At 31.8% G+C, this 22,256-nt stretch overlaps 1 protein-coding gene across 1 annotated transcript; it reads right to left on the bottom strand.

Annotated features, from left to right (window-relative positions):
- Positions 1 to 10,589: 10,589 nt before the first annotated feature.
- LOC123883556 (myosin-7-like) lies at positions 10,590 to 22,074 on the bottom strand. The gene is made up of 35 exons (XM_045932402.1): positions 21,515 to 22,074; positions 21,284 to 21,426; positions 20,561 to 20,707; positions 20,344 to 20,445; positions 19,956 to 20,013; positions 19,769 to 19,870; positions 19,457 to 19,494; positions 19,183 to 19,309; positions 18,923 to 19,093; positions 18,699 to 18,830; positions 18,500 to 18,609; positions 18,118 to 18,178; positions 17,642 to 17,819; positions 17,317 to 17,522; positions 16,971 to 17,090; positions 16,430 to 16,528; positions 16,033 to 16,272; positions 15,627 to 15,731; positions 15,428 to 15,532; positions 15,229 to 15,333; positions 15,005 to 15,144; positions 14,805 to 14,913; positions 14,613 to 14,633; positions 14,446 to 14,508; positions 14,186 to 14,356; positions 13,921 to 14,055; positions 13,439 to 13,618; positions 12,996 to 13,088; positions 12,825 to 12,895; positions 12,630 to 12,729; positions 12,463 to 12,519; positions 11,902 to 11,958; positions 11,698 to 11,778; positions 11,536 to 11,615; positions 10,590 to 11,069 (listed from the first exon to the last, which is right to left on the bottom strand). Exons 1-35 carry the CDS (start codon positions 21,545 to 21,547, stop codon positions 10,949 to 10,951), a joined length of 3,861 nt encoding a protein of 1,286 aa, XP_045788358.1. The 5' UTR covers positions 21,548 to 22,074; the 3' UTR covers positions 10,590 to 10,948.
- Positions 22,075 to 22,256: the final 182 nt, after the last annotated feature.

The following is a 22,256-nucleotide window of genomic DNA, read 5'->3' as shown; positions in this document are numbered from 1 at the left end:
AATTAAGATCACACCGCAATTGCGGTGCGATGCAGATGCGGAGGCTACCACATCAACAATATTCGGCCGCAATTGCGGATACGAACCGCAATTTAAAACCTTGATCACGTGTGCCAATTACAAATGCATGCATGCATGCTGCTTTGCGTTTTATTAGTGAAGTGATTTGGAAACAGTGTTATGGAGGTGATAGCAATCAGTCATGAAATGAATGCTTAAACATTAGGTACAACAAATTAAAAAGCTACTAACAAGTCCCTGAAATTACCATAGATACTTAATGGGTTTACATAAAATTATTTATTGCACGAGTTTACATTTGTGCAGGGAGAAAGAAGAGTGTTTTCATGATTCAATGTTTAAAAAATTTGTGAATGGTGTATTAACTATTAAGTATCTATGGTAATTTTAGGGACACACTACATGATCATTGATGCTTATAAAAATTTAAGTGTCATTGTAAGCAAAAGATATGATGTTTGAAATTGTACCCTTAAATTCTCACTCCCTTGAGATTTATCGGAGATATAGTTGGAATTCGATTTTCTAATGTAACTACGTCACACAATTACAGTTCTGGAGTGGGATGGGTAGCTCAACTGGTTAAGCTAGTTGAGTTAAGAGATAAGGAGTTGGAGGACCGGAGTTCAAGTCTTGACAAGAAGAAAAACTAACATTTGTAATATACTAACAATTTGCTTTTAAAAAAAATACAATTACAGTTCTCAATCGTCATATCTAAATAGACCATTGAGATAATTCCATGTAAGTAATTTAGACTGTCCAATCACAAATCAACAACCTGAATTATTACCTCGTGAAACTGCATGAATATTGGACTGTAGAGTCACATCACATGAGTTGCCAATATAAGATGAATGGTTATGAGATACTAATGGTGAATGATGTAGAGTCACATCACATAGGTTGTCAATATAAGATGAATGATTATGAGAAACTAATGGTGAATGAAGCATCACAGCAGCTGAACTACATCAATGAAGCCTTAGATAAATTCAATGGCTCATATACGGATCAATAATTTTAGGACAATAACCCAACAACCAATAAGAATAAATTATATAAGTAAATTTATAACTAGCTTTTATTCAAATTTTACCTCACATTCATATGACTTGTTTTATTTGATGGTTGCATAAATACATTTAAATTATCGAGAAATAATGTTAAAAAATAAAATTCATTATATTTCTTAATTAATCTCATGTGCTAAAGTTTCTAAAGTTTCTTATATTTTGAGGCAGATATATATATTATGTGCGTCATCGCAAATAATATGTGTGAAATGATAACATCTAACATCAATTGATCAATTGATGTGAGCTGAATCGTAAGGCATCTCATATATCAAACATCAATGTAAATAACATCATGTAGATGTGATAATTTAACCATATACGAAACATTATTTAATCCAATTAATATAAGAGCCATTGGATTGATCTGATGGCTTCATTGATGCATTTCACCTGCTGTGATGTTTCATTCACCATTAGTATCTCATAACCATTTATCTTATGGCAACCCATGTGATGTGACTCTATAGTCTATAGTCCACTATTTATGCAATTTTTGTAAATCGGAAATACACGTAATGCAAGATGATTGATCACTTTCAATATGAAACATCAAAATTAACCGGCTATGCTTTGCAGATTAGTATTCTAAAAAGACACTTAAGGAACATAGTAGTAATAAATAGTCTATTAATCACAAACATAATAATAATAATAATAATAATAATAATAATAATAATAATAATAATAATAATAATAATAATAATAATAATAGTCTATTTGATTTGGTTCAATTTTGACAATTTTTTTCTTAAGAAATTCAAACCAATCCAATAAAAAATGTGTTGGTTTGGTTTGATCGAATTGATATTTTAAAAAATTTATATTAAAAATTATTATTTTTTTAAAAAAAGCTATACTATTAAATAAGCACATTGGCTATAATAAAGATTAATATTTCTTCCGTTCCTTTTAAGTGTTATTTGACTGCGGATTTAATATTTCTATTTAACAATTATTTTGGTATTTTAAGGGTACGATTTGTCAATTATACTCTTTTTACAACATTTGTAAAAAAATATTTCTTTCCTTCTTCGAATAACCTTCACTTTCAGCTAAAATAGTAACTTGTAACTAAAACAATATTTCTCTCCTTCTTTGAATAACCTTTTGTTAATAATTTGAGGAAGAAAATGCAGATGAATGAGAGTTGTTTTAATTTTGATTGAATAATGAAAATGACAGTTCTTTGAATTTGCATGAACCATGTGCAGATGATTGTTATGTGAGTCTATACATGCATGAATATATACATTAAAAAAATCATTGTTGAGTTGACAGGTGTAACTGGCTGCGGAGGACAGGAGTGTTACAGAACTGTGTCATGGTGGTTTCCTTGCTGCTTTCTCTGCTAAAATGGGATCAGTTTCATGCATAAACATATAGTATTCAATGTAATTAAGAGTCTGATTCTTTGATAGCAATTAATCTGATCCTTGGAATGGCTGCAACAAAGATCATCATGTGCAAGGTTTTAAATTGCAGTTGCGGTCGTCGATGCGGTAACGGTTGCCGCCGTTGTTGCGAATATGTCCATTGCGCTTGTTGTAACGCGCGGCGTGAAATCATTTTGAAATTTCACAAGCTATATAAAATAAAACTACTATGTAACTACACTATCTACCATTGCATAGTCTTAGTTTATTCCATAAACACTAATTTGAATATTCTTAAAATACACTATTGAGATATTGTTAAAAGTAAGATTTTTCATTAGATTTGACATAAATTAGAATTTACAGTTCATAAATTTTATTTCTTGGTGAGAAAATTTGAACGAACATCGCCAAAAACTTCTGATGCGGCTCTTCTGATGCGGTTACGATGCGGCCGTACACGTGAATTAAGATCACACCGCAATTGCGGTGCGATGCAGATGCGGAGGCTACCACATCAACAATATTCGGCCGCAATTGCGGATACGAACCGCAATTTAAAACCTTGATCACGTGTGCCAATTACAAATGCATGCATGCATGCTGCTTTGCGTTTTATTAGTGAAGTGATTTGGAAACAGTGTTATGGAGGTGATAGCAATCAGTCATGAAATGAATGCTTAAACATTAGGTACAACAAATTAAAAAGCTACTAACAAGTCCCTGAAATTACCATAGATACTTAATGGGTTTACATAAAATTATTTATTGCACGAGTTTACATTTGTGCAGGGAGAAAGAAGAGTGTTTTCATGATTCAATGTTTAAAAAATTTGTGAATGGTGTATTAACTATTAAGTATCTATGGTAATTTTAGGGACACACTACATGATCATTGATGCTTATAAAAATTTAAGTGTCATTGTAAGCAAAAGATATGATGTTTGAAATTGTACCCTTAAATTCTCACTCCCTTGAGATTTATCGGAGATATAGTTGGAATTCGATTTTCTAATGTAACTACGTCACACAATTACAGTTCTGGAGTGGGATGGGTAGCTCAACTGGTTAAGCTAGTTGAGTTAAGAGATAAGGAGTTGGAGGACCGGAGTTCAAGTCTTGACAAGAAGAAAAACTAACATTTGTAATATACTAACAATTTGCTTTTAAAAAAAATACAATTACAGTTCTCAATCGTCATATCTAAATAGACCATTGAGATAATTCCATGTAAGTAATTTAGACTGTCCAATCACAAATCAACAACCTGAATTATTACCTCGTGAAACTGCATGAATATTGGACTGTAGAGTCACATCACATGAGTTGCCAATATAAGATGAATGGTTATGAGATACTAATGGTGAATGATGTAGAGTCACATCACATAGGTTGTCAATATAAGATGAATGATTATGAGAAACTAATGGTGAATGAAGCATCACAGCAGCTGAACTACATCAATGAAGCCTTAGATAAATTCAATGGCTCATATACGGATCAATAATTTTAGGACAATAACCCAACAACCAATAAGAATAAATTATATAAGTAAATTTATAACTAGCTTTTATTCAAATTTTACCTCACATTCATATGACTTGTTTTATTTGATGGTTGCATAAATACATTTAAATTATCGAGAAATAATGTTAAAAAATAAAATTCATTATATTTCTTAATTAATCTCATGTGCTAAAGTTTCTAAAGTTTCTTATATTTTGAGGCAGATATATATATTATGTGCGTCATCGCAAATAATATGTGTGAAATGATAACATCTAACATCAATTGATCAATTGATGTGAGCTGAATCGTAAGGCATCTCATATATCAAACATCAATGTAAATAACATCATGTAGATGTGATAATTTAACCATATACGAAACATTATTTAATCCAATTAATATAAGAGCCATTGGATTGATCTGATGGCTTCATTGATGCATTTCACCTGCTGTGATGTTTCATTCACCATTAGTATCTCATAACCAATTATCTTATGGCAACCCATGTGATGTGACTCTATAGTCTATAGTCCACTATTTATGCAATTTTTGTAAATCGGAAATACACGTAATGCAAGATGATTGATCACTTTCAATATGAAACATCAAAATTAACCGGCTATGCTTTGCAGATTAGTATTCTAAAAAGACACTTAAGGAACATAGTAGTAATAAATAGTCTATTAATCACAAACATAATAATAATAATAATAATAATAATAATAATAATAATAATAATAATAATAATAATAGTCTATTTGATTTGGTTCAATTTTGACAATTTTTTTCTTAAGAAATTCAAACCAATCCAATAAAAAATGTGTTGGTTTGGTTTGATCGAATTGATATTTTAAAAAATTTATATTAAAAATTATTATTTTTTTAAAAAAAGCTATACTATTAAATAAGCACATTGGCTATAATAAAGATTAATATTTCTTCCGTTCCTTTTAAGTGTTATTTGACTGCGGATTTAATATTTCTATTTAACAATTATTTTGGTATTTTAAGGGTACGATTTGTCAATTATACTCTTTTTACAACATTTGTAAAAAAATATTTCTTTCCTTCTTCGAATAACCTTCACTTTCAGCTAAAATAGTAACTTGTAACTAAAACAATATTTCTCTCCTTCTTTGAATAACCTTTTGTTAATAATTTGAGGAAGAAAATGCAGATGAATGAGAGTTGTTTTAATTTTGATTGAATAATGAAAATGACAGTTCTTTGAATTTGCATGAACCATGTGCAGATGATTGTTATGTGAGTCTATACATGCATGAATATATACATTAAAAAAATCATTGTTGAGTTGACAGGTGTAACTGGCTGCGGAGGACAGGAGTGTTACAGAACTGTGTCATGGTGGTTTCCTTGCTGCTTTCTCTGCTAAAATGGGATCAGTTTCATGCATAAACATATAGTATTCAATGTAATTAAGAGTCTGATTCTTTGATAGCAATTAATCTGATCCTTGGAATGGCTGCAACAAAGATCATCATGTGCAAGGTTTTAAATTGCAGTTGCGGTCGTCGATGCGGTAACGGTTGCCGCCGTTGTTGCGAATATGTCCATTGCGCTTGTTGTAACGCGCGGCGTGAAATCATTTTGAAATTTCACAAGCTATATAAAATAAAACTACTATGTAACTACACTATCTACCATTGCATAGTCTTAGTTTATTCCATAAACACTAATTTGAATATTCTTAAAATACACTATTGAGATATTGTTAAAAGTAAGATTTTTCATTAGATTTGACATAAATTAGAATTTACAGTTCATAAATTTTATTTCTTGGTGAGAAAATTTGAACGAACATCGCCAAAAACTTCTGATGCGGCTCTTCTGATGCGGTTACGATGCGGCCGTACACGTGAATTAAGATCACACCGCAATTGCGGTGCGATGCAGATGCGGAGGCTACCACATCAACAATATTCGGCCGCAATTGCGGATACGAACCGCAATTTAAAACCTTGATCACGTGTGCCAATTACAAATGCATGCATGCATGCTGCTTTGCGTTTTATTAGTGAAGTGATTTGGAAACAGTGTTATGGAGGTGATAGCAATCAGTCATGAAATGAATGCTTAAACATTAGGTACAACAAATTAAAAAGCTACTAACAAGTCCCTGAAATTACCATAGATACTTAATGGGTTTACATAAAATTATTTATTGCACGAGTTTACATTTGTGCAGGGAGAAAGAAGAGTGTTTTCATGATTCAATGTTTAAAAAATTTGTGAATGGTGTATTAACTATTAAGTATCTATGGTAATTTTAGGGACACACTACATGATCATTGATGCTTATAAAAATTTAAGTGTCATTGTAAGCAAAAGATATGATGTTTGAAATTGTACCCTTAAATTCTCACTCCCTTGAGATTTATCGGAGATATAGTTGGAATTCGATTTTCTAATGTAACTACGTCACACAATTACAGTTCTGGAGTGGGATGGGTAGCTCAACTGGTTAAGCTAGTTGAGTTAAGAGATAAGGAGTTGGAGGACCGGAGTTCAAGTCTTGACAAGAAGAAAAACTAACATTTGTAATATACTAACAATTTGCTTTTAAAAAAAATACAATTACAGTTCTCAATCGTCATATCTAAATAGACCATTGAGATAATTCCATGTAAGTAATTTAGACTGTCCAATCACAAATCAACAACCTGAATTATTACCTCGTGAAACTGCATGAATATTGGACTGTAGAGTCACATCACATGAGTTGCCAATATAAGATGAATGGTTATGAGATACTAATGGTGAATGATGTAGAGTCACATCACATAGGTTGTCAATATAAGATGAATGATTATGAGAAACTAATGGTGAATGAAGCATCACAGCAGCTGAACTACATCAATGAAGCCTTAGATAAATTCAATGGCTCATATACGGATCAATAATTTTAGGACAATAACCCAACAACCAATAAGAATAAATTATATAAGTAAATTTATAACTAGCTTTTATTCAAATTTTACCTCACATTCATATGACTTGTTTTATTTGATGGTTGCATAAATACATTTAAATTATCGAGAAATAATGTTAAAAAATAAAATTCATTATATTTCTTAATTAATCTCATGTGCTAAAGTTTCTAAAGTTTCTTATATTTTGAGGCAGATATATATATTATGTGCGTCATCGCAAATAATATGTGTGAAATGATAACATCTAACATCAATTGATCAATTGATGTGAGCTGAATCGTAAGGCATCTCATATATCAAACATCAATGTAAATAACATCATGTAGATGTGATAATTTAACCATATACGAAACATTATTTAATCCAATTAATATAAGAGCCATTGGATTGATCTGATGGCTTCATTGATGCATTTCACCTGCTGTGATGTTTCATTCACCATTAGTATCTCATAACCAATTATCTTATGGCAACCCATGTGATGTGACTCTATAGTCTATAGTCCACTATTTATGCAATTTTTGTAAATCGGAAATACACGTAATGCAAGATGATTGATCACTTTCAATATGAAACATCAAAATTAACCGGCTATGCTTTGCAGATTAGTATTCTAAAAAGACACTTAAGGAACATAGTAGTAATAAATAGTCTATTAATCACAAACATAATAATAATAATAATAATAATAATAATAATAATAATAATAATAATAATAATAATAATAATAATAATAATAATAATAATAGTCTATTTGATTTGGTTCAATTTTGACAATTTTTTTCTTAAGAAATTCAAACCAATCCAATAAAAAATGTGTTGGTTTGGTTTGATCGAATTGATATTTTAAAAAATTTATATTAAAAATTATTATTTTTTTAAAAAAAGCTATACTATTAAATAAGCACATTGGCTATAATAAAGATTAATATTTCTTCCGTTCCTTTTAAGTGTTATTTGACTGCGGATTTAATATTTCTATTTAACAATTATTTTGGTATTTTAAGGGTACGATTTGTCAATTATACTCTTTTTACAACATTTGTAAAAAAATATTTCTTTCCTTCTTCGAATAACCTTCACTTTCAGCTAAAATAGTAACTTGTAACTAAAACAATATTTCTCTCCTTCTTTGAATAACCTTTTGTTAATAATTTGAGGAAGAAAATGCAGATGAATGAGAGTTGTTTTAATTTTGATTGAATAATGAAAATGACAGTTCTTTGAATTTGCATGAACCATGTGCAGATGATTGTTATGTGAGTCTATACATGCATGAATATATACATTAAAAAAATCATTGTTGAGTTGACAGGTGTAACTGGCTGCGGAGGACAGGAGTGTTACAGAACTGTGTCATGGTGGTTTCCTTGCTGCTTTCTCTGCTAAAATGGGATCAGTTTCATGCATAAACATATAGTATTCAATGTAATTAAGAGTCTGATTCTTTGATAGCAATTAATCTGATCCTTGGAATGGCTGCAACAAAGATCATCATGTGCAAGGTTTTAAATTGCAGTTGCGGTCGTCGATGCGGTAACGGTTGCCGCCGTTGTTGCGAATATGTCCATTGCGCTTGCTGTAACGCGCGGCGTGAAATCATTTTGAAATTTCACAAGCTATATAAAATAAAACTACTATGTAACTACATTATCTACCATTGCATAGTCTTAGTTTATTCCATAAACACTAATTTGAATATTCTTAAAATACACTATTGAGATATTGTTAAAAGTAAGATTTTCATTAGATTTGACACAAATTAGAATTTGAAGTTCATAAATTTTATTTTTTGGTGAGAAAATTTGAACGAACATCGCCAAAAACTTCTGATTCGACTTCTGATGCGGTTACGATGTGGCCGTACACGTGAATTAAGATCACACCGCAATTATGGTGTGATGCAAATGCGGAGGCTACCGCATCAACTATTGCGGCCGCAATTGCGGATACGGACCGCAATTTAAAACCTTGATCATGTGTGCCAATTACAAATGCATGCATGCATGCTGCTTTGCGTTTTATTAGTGAAGTGATTTGGAAACAGTGTTATGGAGGTGATAACAATTAGTCAAGAAATGAATCCTTAACCATTAGATACAACAAATTAAAAAGCTACTAACAAGTCCCTGAAATTACCATAGATACTTAATGAGTTTACATAAAATTATTATTGCACGAGTTTACATTTGTGCAGGGAGAAAGAAGAGTGTTTTCATGATTCAATGTTTAAAAGATTTGTGAATGGTGTATTAACTATTAAGTATCTATGGTAATTTTAGGGACACATTACATGATCATTGATGCTTATAGAAATTTAAGTGTCATTGTAATCAATATAATGTTTAAGCAAAAGATATGATGTTTGAAATTGTACCCTTGAATTCTCACTCCCTTTGAGATTTATCGAACATATAGTCGGAATTCGATTTTCTAATGTAACTGCGTCACACAATTACAGTTCTGGGGTGGGATAGGTAGCTCAACTGGTTAAGCTAGTTGAGTTAAGAGATATGGAGTTGGAAGTCCAGAGTTCAAGTTTTGGTAAGAAGAAAAACTAACATTTGTAATATAATAACAATTTGCTTATAAAAAAAACACAATTACAGTTCTCAATCGTCAGATCTAAATAGACCATTGAGATAATTCCTTGTAAGTAATTTAGACTGTCCAATCACAAATCAACAACCTAAATTATTACCGCGTGAAATTGCATGATTAGTGGACTGTAGAGTCACATCACATGGGTTGCCAATATAAGATGAATGGTTATGAGATACTAATGGTGAATGATGTAGAGTCACATCACATAGATTGTCAATATAAGATGAATGGTTATGAGAAACTAATGGTGAATGAAGTATCACAGTAGTTAAACCGCATCAATGAAGCCTTAGATAAATTCAATGGCTTGTATACAGATCAATAATTTTAGGCCATTTACCCAACAACCAATAAGAATAAATTATATAAGTAGATTTATATGTAGTATTTATAACTAGCTTTTAATCAAATTTTACCTCACATTCATATGACTTGTTTTATTTTATGGTTGCATAAATACCTCTAAATTATCGAAAAATAATGTAAAAAACATAAAATTCATTATATTTCTTAATTAATCTCATGTGCTAAAGTTTATAAAGTTTCTTATATTTTGAGGCAGATATATATTATGTGCATCACCGCAGATAATATGTGTGAAATGACGGTTCTTTGAATTTGCATGAACCATGTGCAGATGATTGTTATGTGAGTCTATACATGCATGAATATATACATTAAAGAAATCATTGTTGAGTCGACAGGTGTAACTGGCTGCAGAGGACAGGAGTGTTACTTTAACAATCGTTTTGGTATTTTAAGGGTACAATTTGTCAATTATACATTTTTTTACAACATTTGTTTATGGTGTATTATAAAAGAAATAATAAGATATACATGCACTAATTAATATCTTTCTTTTAGCTTCCTTACTCAAAAAAAACAAAAAAAAATTCTAGTTGTTTTGTTCATTTATCATATCTCATCACTGATTTTTTTTTACAGCTCTCTTTGATTTAAATTTTAACAAACTATGTCTCAAAATATCTTATTTTTAGCATTATATGATTCAATGAACTTATGGATAGCATCAATACATTGGAATTGGAATAATAATTGAAAAACCTTAAAAGGTAATATTACAAAGGATAATGCCATTACATACATGGCCAATTTTCACCATAGCATCAACAACAATCTATGGGATCAATTCCTATCATTTTTTTACAAATGTTACTTTTGTTCCCTCTTACTAATACAAAAAATTTGTGCCCCAAGTGAACATCCATATAAGATAATCTAATGAAATTAGAGGTCAAAATAAAATATTAAACAAAGAATTATGAAACCTACCCTGCCCTTTTGCTATCATATAACCAATATAAATATGGATGCCACTGAAAAATAAAGAAGAAAAAAACATAGGGAGTGTGTGGATTTACATCATGGTGATTAATCAGCTGAATTATGATTAACTATAATCATGTAAAAATTGGAAGTTTGCACTCTCAAGTAGTTCTGCAGGTGGTTTTATTTTTGGAACTGTCTTATCTATATTTGTATGAGAAATCTCTTCAACAATAATAGGAACACTGCATTTCAAAACAATGAAAGATGAAAATTTCAGTTAGCAATTAAAATAAGGTGGATTCTAGGATATGGAAGTGTCTCGTATGGTCTACGTGGGCTGATGCTTGAAAATTGTTCAAAATTCTAACGACCGATGTCACTCTCCATAATTAGAACTCATGGTATTACCTGTCCTCACATCTGAGACACTAACCAAATCGGTGTAGTTTTGGCAAAACGAAAAGGAAAACGGATATTAATGTCTAAAAACTCGAATTGTATATGTTCTCTCATGTTTTTGTTGAACAAGTCGCTGTCTCGGCCATAAGAAAGTGGAAGACTCTAAAACTTTTAGTTAAAGGTGGTGATGTTGGGTGTCGTAAAAGCTTTGAACGATTTTTCAGTATCGGTTCATCGCAGACCACATGTGACACTTGCGTTGAAGGTTATGTATTGTGTATGCATTTATATGTATGACACGAAGTTTACCTTGAATTGTCTTCTAATAAGAAGGATTTGTCATCATCAGCTACATCATCTGTCATTAGAAGCTTTAATCTAGTAGTGACCTGCAAAATATATAATAAAATAATTAAATATTCAGAGGAAAAAGAGATTTTGATTTTTGCTTTTATTATTTCTGCAACTTACATCACTTGATACACTTTTGGTATTGTCATTTTCATCCAAGAATAGTGTACATATTCTATAAAGCTGTTGAGAACTCAGCACCTGAATTCAGCATATGTAGATGTTAGAGAAACATTATACAAACTTGTTATGTATAGTATATTGAATGTAACAGGTTAATGTATTCAAGATGCGAATCTTTCCTCGTTAGAGGAAAATACTTACAGGGCAGATGTCATTTGTAAGATCATCATAGGATAGTTCATCCTTCTTTTCAGAAACCTGGAGAAATAATTGCAACCAAATTAAGATGAGAAAGAAACACGTGCTCGAGGATAATTAAGATTTCGTGCTCTTGTGCGGATCTTGAGAAAAAAATATGAAAAACAGAAGTGTGGAAATTCAGCCACGTGTCATTATGGTGAAGACTTTCTTAGACCAAACTCTTTATCGTATCCAGATCAATACTTTAAAATCTGAACCGAGTCAGACAATTCAACTGATTTAATCGTGAACTGACACTGTGTACGATTTGTTTATTTGAATGGTTTGACTGCGGTTTTGTCTCAAATTGAGCGGTTTAAAACAGTTGAACATGATTAGGATGTCTTGCCAGTTCGATATTCAGTTCGATTTTTTAAAACATTGATCCAGAGTGAGACACCAACGGAGAAAGAAAAATATGACGAAAAAAAGCCGAACAAAAAAATAATAGGAACATCACTGATCATGGTATGATATCTATCTATAAAGAATAATAGTTTACAGAAGAAGTGATAGGCATACCATGAATCTAACTGCTTGTTTTGAATGGTTGAGTTCATCCAAAGATGTGCCAGCATACTGCAACAAAAACAGTTATTTGTTAAATAAAAACTAAATCATTGTTTCACATAATGCATTTGAGTTCATTACACTTATGCAAGTTAGAAAAGTGTGAAGATATTATATACCTCTTCGGTTACTTCATTACACCATTGTTCTAGTTCAGCTAACCCTGATTTTACGTATTCTCCATTGTTGAGTGTGCAACATTCTTTATGCAATATAAGGCTGGAGAAATATATAATTCCCAACTCACAAGTCAACCTTGATGCTTAAAGTAAAAATTTTCGCATAAAAGAGAACAAATGAAACAAAGCACTTACCTGTTAAAGATTTCTGCGTTGATGTATTGAAAAGTCTGATTAAATACCTTTTGAATTAGAACGGGAGGCACCTGAGACAAAACACAAAGAAAAAGGGTTTGCTCTATAACTTTATAACAAAGAAAAGGATGTAATGATACTGGTCCAATGCATTATCAAACTTTCACATACATAATTTTCTTTCAAAACATTGAGAAATTTATTAAGGCATTCAGTAATGTCATGCCATGAACCAGTTGGTTGGCTGTTGCTGTCTTTGGGATCCTGAAATCATAAAATAAGATGTAAGTGGAATAAGCGTAACGAGTAATAAAACTAACACAGTCAACAAGACATAGATGCAGGAGACATATGTAGCCAACCATGAAAATCTAAAAGTGTTCAAGTTCAACCAGATATGTGGTTTTTACCCTTATATTCTATATCACCTCATTGCGATGCTCACCTCTTGGAAGTTAATTACTTTGAATTTCATAAACATGACGACAAAATTATTGGTAAAATATAAACCAAATTAGAGCATGAAGTATGACAGTACAGCTAAGAAAAAGTATCATAACTCAACCTATGGTTACTATTACTAGCATATATTTTGCTCCACATTGCTATCATACCTTGATGCAAGAAGAAAGCAGAGGGGAGAATTCTTTCTTCATATTTTCTCGAACAATTCCATATATCTTTTCTACATAAGCTGCAAGTTGTTGCTTGAACAGCAAAGCTGGATACTTTGCATCAACTTGTTGCACTACATCAAATGCACCACCGGAAAGACTATTGGATGAGCGGAAACCCTGAGAAACAACATTGTATTTCATATTTGAGTTTAATGTCATTATATGTAACTGTAATCATTGATTACAATTTGAGGCAAACATCATTAATTAGTATTATTATGATGGACACCATACCATATTTTTTTCAACAATAATCACACATGAGTTTAAGGCATCCAATTAATATCGAATGCATGAATTATGATTAATACTGTTAAAGGAAAACATATTTTATCCCTTTTAAGCTGACACAAAAATTACATAGTATAATCAGATAGGTATAAGTTACCAAAAATACATAGTATAATTAAACTTAGCACCTGTGTCATCCTCCCGAAAAACCCTGTTGGAGTGGGTGGTTTTCGTGCTGGTACTCTTAGACATCGTTGCAGGTGGAAAAACAAAGCAGATGTATTCGAGAGCCAATAAGCCATACAATTGTTATTATCCTGATCCTGAAAAAATGTTGCATGTAATACCATGTAAGACCTTATGAAAGTGAGCACAGAGAATCTAAGGACACAATGTTGATATACTTTGATCTCTAACAAGGATGAAAAATAGTTTGAGTAAACAGCAAGTTACCTCTATTGCAGAACCAATAAGCTGAATAAGACGATCAAATATACTTGTCTTTTCTGCTTCAAACGATTTCCAATGTAGTAAACAGTTATAAAGGGTAAATGCTGCAACAGGTTTCCCTTCACAGAATCCAAGATCTTTTGTCACACATTTGAAAAGAAGCTCTACACTTTCCTACACACAAACAAAGCAACAAAAGGATAAAGTATATAAAAATGTGAGTTAAATATATTGAAAATAAGAATTGTTCTGCTAGAGAATACTTGATGTCTCTCCATATGAGATCTCCTCACAGTTTCTGTTGAATTAAGTGTTTTTACTGGTGCCTGTAGAAAATAAACTTTTCTTCAAAACCATGACAAAAGAATAGGCGAAAACTTTTTTTTTCTTCTGTTGATAAATACAAAAAATTATATAATTTATTTATTACCTGTTGACCATTTTCCAAAGGCTGTAGTAGCAAGAGGAAAAAAAGAAATTAATGAAAGTCTCAATTAAAAAATGAATAATAATATAATTGAGGATAATTAAAAAAATATCAATCAAAAGTAAGTTGTGGAAGTTATGAATAGTAAGATAAGAGTATCAACAGCCTTTTAAGAAACAATGTTTTTATATTTACCGGAATTGCGGCTACTTTGTCAGTCATTCTCTGAGATGTTGAACTCAACAGCGCTTGCTTCCGAAAAATTTGATTCTCAGATTCCAAATCAGAAAATTTTTCTTCAAGCCTGTTGTAACAATGATAATATACAAAACCAATTAAAAATATGCATTTTAATGCAATCTTGCAATAGCATACTCAAAAGCTGTTATACGAACTTCTGCAATTTTGTCTTTAGCTCAATCATCTTTGATTCTGTCTCTATAATTTGATTCATGCGGTCCTCGCTTTGCCGGCTACATTCTTCATATTTCTTCTCTGTCTCATCAACTTTCTGTTCCAATGATTTAACCTGATCCTGAAAAGTGTCAGAAGTGATAATAATTACCGATATTATACAAACCAAGAAAAGTAAATTTCAAACACTTGACATGATTTATACCTTAAGATGTTCTTTATCTTCTGTAAGCTTACTAATCACTTCATTCTCAGTAAAATGGGCAGGAATCTGGTCTTTAGTTTTCTCTTCCAATGAACTAACAAGCTCCTGTAAAGCACCGAAAGTAACAATTATTTTGGCTACCGTGACACATCTCGATGCATAAATGATAACTTTTCCAAACATTTTATGTAATGCTTACCTTGAGTTTTTCATTTTCTTCAGTAAGCTTATTAATCGCTTCATTGTCAGTAACATTATCAGGAAGCTCCAGTTTAGTTTTCTTTTCCATTGAATTAACAAGGTCCTGCAAAGCACCAGAAGTAACAATAATTTTGCATAATATGCCACATATCGATGCATAAATGATAAATTTTCCAAACATTTTATGTAATGCATACCTTGAGTTGTCCATTTTCTTCAGCAAGCTTATTAATCACTTCATTGTCAGTAAGATTATCAGGAATCTCCAGTTTAGTTTTCTTTTCCATTGAATTAACAAGCTCCTGCAATGCACCAAAAGTAACAAAAGTTTTGCATAATATGGAACAGCTTGAGCTTGTAGTCACAATCAGACACATAGTCGGCACATCTGTGACTGTTGGATTGAGACTGGACTTGATGCCAATTTCTTTTTTTTTTTTTAAAAAAATCTAAAAGAGAGCTTGAAATTTGGACTGTCTGATCTCGACTAACAGCCACCGGTGTGCTAACTGCGTTAATGTGTGGGATTATTGAAAACAGGCAATCGAAATTCTGACACAGCCAGAGCCATACATGTTCGAAAACTTTCTTTGTAATGCTTACCTTGAGTTTTTCATTCTCTGCAGTAAGCTTATTTATCAATTCGCTGTCAGCAACATTATTTTCATTTTCATGTATAGTTGGTGTTTGCTCAGCTACTTTCTTCGCAGCCTCACATTCCTGAGTGAGTTTCGTTTTAGTTTCTTCGAATTCCTGAGTGAGTTTTGTTTTAGTTTCTTCGAACCGAATCTCCATCTCTTCCAAAGCATGTTGTAATTTTTCATTTTCCTGTGTCTTGGCTTCCTCAATATCACAATCAACCAAAACAGTTAGAATGTCAGTAAAATAATACAATCAAAACAATACTTTTAGAGGTAAAAGAACCAAATTGGCACTATTATACTTGAGGAACTGAATTTCATACTTAAGCATTTTCATTTACTAAGAATAGATCAATTACCCTCATTCTCTTCTCTGATTCTAGAGTCGAAATTAGTTCCTCAACTTGCTTTTCTAGATTTTGTTTCGCGGCTTCTAGGGCCTTGGATTCCTTAGCAGCCTGCAGAAATTTAAAATTTAAATATTTTGAAGAATGAAAACAAACAACAGAAGATGATAAAATTTACATTTACGAAACATATTGCACTGCAAATTGAAGCGAAAAAATAACACTTTTCGTGAAACCATTTTCACACATACATTTCGTTATTAGTTAGTTTAACTGGTCTACTGCACGAGATGTTATGAAAATTGAATTTTAAAAGAATTATTCTATCTAAAATCAAGCAGAACATTAGTAATGATATAAGGAATTTTTCCAAAACTTGAAAGGGAAAAAAGTCAAATAATACTAACATTCGCTACAAGTAACACCTTTAATATCTAAACTAAAAATTAAAAAAGCTCAAGAACATTAGTTACTTCTGAAATAAAGAAAAAGCCAGAAGCATGTTTATGTAGGAAGCATTAAGAAAAGTAAACAAGAGGAGAAGAGGAAATACCATTCTAAGCTTCCGAAGTTCTCGTCGTGCTCTTGTTCGCCTCCACGAACATTGTACTGCAATTGTTGCTCTCTTTAGCCTTTTGTAATAAGTCCGAGCTCGATGACATCTGTATCGACCCTATGATTGGAAAAAATATCATTAATATAAGCATACTTTATGCACAACAATTCACCAAATATCATATGACATGAATATATTGTGGCTTCTATAAATAATGAAGCTTATTAAGGAAGGGAAACAAAATGCTCAAATTTTCATTGAGACATCTAATTAGCAAAACGGGTGAATAAAATGGAAGATTGTAGTCCTCTTTAATTGTGAAGAAAATGCCGACCTATCATACCTGAATTTTAATTGCAGCTTTTGTCCGCCTCCTGAATCTAAGTTCATTTCTAGCAGCCATCCCTCGCATGCCGGTTTGAATACAAATAGCTCTAGCATAGGTAGTTTTATAAGCACTTCTCGAAAGATACATGCGGCATTGTTTCTGAATTATCAAAGAGGCAGCCTCTCTTCTCATGCGTTCGTAACAAAGTCTTGCAAGTTGTCCTATGTTAAATTCATAACATATGTATAACTAAATGATTTAGAAAATGTATAATCAAATTATTGATACACAGTAGTGAACAACTATAAACAGTCATATAAAGGATTCACATAGTTGATACCTCTAACAGCCCTTTGTACTTGTGTGGCAGAGAATCGCATTAATTTGTACTTTTTCTCACAAATATACGTGCGAGCTTTTTTCTGAATAACGATTGCAGATCTTCCTAGGACCTCAGCACGGCATGCATCTAGTTCTGCCATTTGACCTGCCCTCAAAAACACTTTTGTCTTTCCAACCTGTAACAATCAGAAGTTCAGCAAGAGTGTTTTTACTTTCTTTTTAAGAATCTCATATCTAACAATCATACTAGTACATAAGAGTAAACACTATTAGTATTGTGGTGTTACTTAAATCAATGAAAAAGTAAAAAAATAAAATAATCCAAACAACATTTTATTTGAATCTATATTTTCATACAAAACATGTTAGAAAGAAGTTAGCATTAGCATCATCATCTAAGATTCATGCCACCGGCTAGAAAAAAAATGCTATAAATGAGATTAACATAAATTCCAGGATGAGATGAATTAGTACCTGATAACCTTTAAGATTTGCTTTATCTAGAAGCATCTTGCAAGCAGTCATCTCATCAGGGCTGCAGATAGATATAGTTACAGTTAGAATATTAGAAAATATCTTATAATGCTAATACCTTTATATTATATTATAGTACTTAGATATTATTATGATTTTTCTTCAAACTTACCTATTTATTTAGGATTTCGAGTCTTATATTACTTTTAAATCAAGTTACTATCAAGCTAGTATAAAAGATGTTCATGCTTTGATTAGTTTTCTTCTCTTTTTATCTAAAATCTCATAACTTCAAAAGTTATTATAAACTGTTTTCAAATATCGCAGAATTACATTCATCTATATGACCAAAAAAGAAAACAAAGAAAGGGGATAAAAATACCATGATTTTAACCCCTTAGGGTCCAATATAGTAAACCGCTGAACAAATTCATCGAACGTCTTTCTAGTTGGATATCCAGCACAACTTATCCTAATTGCCTCCATTACACCCTGTACATGGCATCCACAAAGTTTAAAGTCACTTCACAACAAGACTCTCGTCATATTAGAGAACAAGGCTAAAACGGCATTTAACTCACTCCACATCGAAGCTGCTGCAACACATCGTTGTTCTCGAATATCCCTGGTTTAAGAAGATTATTTGGCTTTACGCAACGAATGTAGTGTGGCTCAGTGGCATTCAATGTTTCAAGCAAAGATTGCAGTTGTTGCTTCATAACACAAACATTGAGAATAAAAAAGATCAATAGTTATATACAAGACTTATAATTTGAAATTATGTACATGTCCAAATAAAAGAGACCTTAAACTGAGTGGCTATGGATGAGAATTTCGTTGATTTCATAGTTTCCTCAGGTAAAGGTGGGAAAAGTCCTGAAACAAAAGGGCAATTGGAAGCACTGAGCAGCGCAGCATGCTCAGGAACAACATAGTCTTTGTTTTTATCAAGGAATAGGTCGGTTTGATAAGTGACCTGAAATTGAAAATCATCATATATACTAAGCTTTTTAACTTCATATTTGATGGTTGATAACTGTGTAAAATAAAACACAGTTCACTTACATCACCGGCATAGTGATTGATTGTGAAACCAGTTCGCGACAACTTTGGCTTGCTGAAGCGTTTATTGCTACTAAGTGTTTGATATAGCTTTTCAGCAAATGTTTCGTGCGTTGATCTTGGAAACATACTACAAAGAATAAGCAGGACCATATATAAAAGAATGACTATAAAAGAATGTTATTGCTCAAAGTAAATAAATGCACGTGCTGACGTCACTTTACTTAATACACAAGCCATTCCATATATAATTGAATCATTATCATTTAATACATACCAGGCCTCATCGAGAAGAGCAATAACACCACCAGGTTTCTGAAGGTATAAACAAAGATCAATTAGAAATGAAAGATAGAAAATAACAGGTGAAGTTATATTATAGAGTTCAAACATACATGAAGTTATATGTACAAGCTAGCAATTTACTTATATTTTGTATTTATATGATGCTAAGAGTATTTGTATGGATCATAGTTTCGAGAAAAAAGGGCATCACTAAAATGTAATGTGATAATTTATTATAGTACAATGATATGGCAAACTGATAACTTTCCTAAAATGAAAAAATGCATGATAGGGTAAGTTGCACCTTCTCAATAAGATCAAGAACATCTTGATTATCAACGAACTCGATATAACTCCAATCAATCTCCTCCTTTGTATATTCCTCTTGCTCCATTTTGAAGACATGCTGCATAATGAAATAATGAAATGTTTAGAAATTGTTTACCATATAATGGTATTCTACAAAGATGTAGATAGTAAAAGAATCAGACCTGGTTGAAATGTTGCTGTAACTTCTCATTTGTCAAGTTGATACAAAATTGCTCGAAACTGATCAGGAACGTGAAATGTTACATAGTAGAGTTCGAAAAGTTAGTAACTGTTGGAACAACAATCCTGGTTCAAAAAGTAAGCAGATACGAAAAAGGGAAAAACAACACGCGAGATTTGATCAGAGTTTGGCCAATTGTGCCTACGTCTCTGACTTCAGAGTGGCAGTAGTACCTTTCTCTTATTCAAGTTTAGGGTTTACAGATTACAACTTGTGTTTAAATACTATAGTCCAGTTCATATGAAAAACCAAAATACTTTAAGAATCCATCTCATAAACCTTTTCATGAAATTTCGATATAAAAACTAGGCAAAAGGGTGGTTAAGAACCTGTTTGTCTTGAAACTCTCAAATCCGTATATATCTAGAACGCCAATTAAGCTCTTTGAATTTGCATCTTGACCAATAGAGTTGTTAATCTTGTCCACAATCCTGGATCAACAAATGTTTTCATCAATTGAATTAGATTAGCCAATGCAAATTAAAATGAATTTTTATAACAATATATAAACTAATTTACATTTTTCATAAACTTCACATGAATTACCAGTCAAAAAGTCTTGAATAAACTATTTTAGCCAATGCATCTCTACTTAGAGCTGCAGAGTCTGGATCAAGACATTTTGTTATCGTATCACCACGAGTCACCATAACTCGTTTGCAAAATGAATCTTCAAGGGACTTTTCATCACACCTACCATAAAAAAATAAATATCAAGATCACAAACTTGAATATTAGTGTGCCTTTAGTTTGCGGTGGTGAAACTTGATTTTCAATGAGCCGATTTTGTAAAATTGACTTTGATTAAAAGTGAGTTGAATGTTAAGTGACTTATGTTTAGATGCATTCTTATAAAAGTGATTTTTATCAATTCATGTTGTTTGAATAGTTTAGATCAAAATTGCAAAAAGTTAGAATCAATTCAACTTCAATGTGAAAGCTACAAATAGTTGCTTCAACTTAGAATTGATTATGGAACCAAAATTGCTTCTCACTGATCAAACTTGAGATACAATCTCTGTACCACAAATATTTATGATCAAAAGCGTGTCTCACACGTGTCAGTGTCATGATCTATGAAGCATGGACACTCGTCAGATTAGGCCTGTCCTGTGTCGGACACATCTCAGTGTCGTCTGACACTGACACGGCACCGACACTTATGGTTACAATGAATTATGTTATTTTTTCAAATTATTATCAGTGTCGACGTGTCAGTATCGAATATGATAACAATGTACGTTCATAGGATACAACAAATTAACTTACATCAAAAGTTCAGCTGCAGTTTTCAAATGGAAATAAGATTTATCGTCCTTAGGTTTAGAGGAATCCGTCCCTTCATCCATTGCTTTAACAAATTCAATATTTCCTAAATGAAGTACAGCGGCTACTGTTCGAAATATAGCTTCCTGATGATAAGAGAAATTCTTGTAACAATGAATGAAAAAGGATAATTTATTTAATAGAATAACTATTTAATTAATTATGAAAATGTACCTGTTCATCATTGCTGATTCCAACAACATCCATCGCTCTTCTAGTTGCAAGATACTCCTTAGAATCATCCAATGCATCCAATTCAAAGCAATTTGATTGATTAAGGTAATGAAAGCTTCTTGGATTTCCCAATTTGAACCTATCAACATCCTATAAATCGAAAATTTGATGAGTTTAGAGTAATTACTCTTTTGGTATAGGCTTGAAGATTGCACACAAGGTGTTTGTTGAAATGTCACAATGAGTTCTGTTATGTTAGTTTTGAGCTCAACATGTTTCTATTGCATTGATATATTGATATTAATACTCCCTCCAGCGATATTTTATAACCGAAAATTCACTTTTTAGATTAATCGAATAACTGATGTATCTGGCCTATATTGATGTATCTGGACTATATAGATACATCAGTTGTTTAATGAATCTGAAAACTTGACTTTTGCTTATAAATGTGGCCGGAGTAGTATGCTTGTAAGTAGATATTATTTGTTGAGAATGCGTGGTTTCTTGTTTGTTTGAGCTTGTATAAGTTCATATAAAGAGGCTTGCTTTTAAGGTGTTTCAAGGTTTAATTTAGTATGTACATAGATGTGTATGTAACATGTGCTTAATTTTAATTTGTGGAAGTTTTTTATTTTCAGAAGTGATTTTAAAACTTGAGAGTTTGGTAAACGTGATTCCAAATTATGGAGCTTGATGCTATAAAGGTTAGTAAATAGTTCGCACCCTTGACCCAGGATCC

The sequence above is a fragment of the Trifolium pratense genome, linkage group LG1, assembly GCF_020283565.1.
Source record: "Trifolium pratense cultivar HEN17-A07 linkage group LG1, ARS_RC_1.1, whole genome shotgun sequence".
NCBI lineage: Eukaryota > Viridiplantae > Streptophyta > Magnoliopsida > Fabales > Fabaceae > Trifolium > Trifolium pratense.
This window is presented reverse-complemented; position numbering and strand designations above follow the sequence as displayed.

Bases quoted from the DNA above. Each gene is read 5' to 3' on its own strand.
- LOC123883556 (XM_045932402.1), bottom strand. From the start codon at position 21,547: ATGGATGTTGTTGGAATCAGCAATGATGAACAG. The intron at 14,056-14,185 runs GTAACTTGCTGT...ACATTTTTTCAG, and splicing joins TTATTGGTTCTGCAATAGAG to GATCAGGATAATAACAATTG. The intron at 13,089-13,438 runs GTATGATAGCAA...TTATGATTTCAG, and splicing joins TGCTTTCTTCTTGCATCAAG to GATCCCAAAGACAGCAACAG.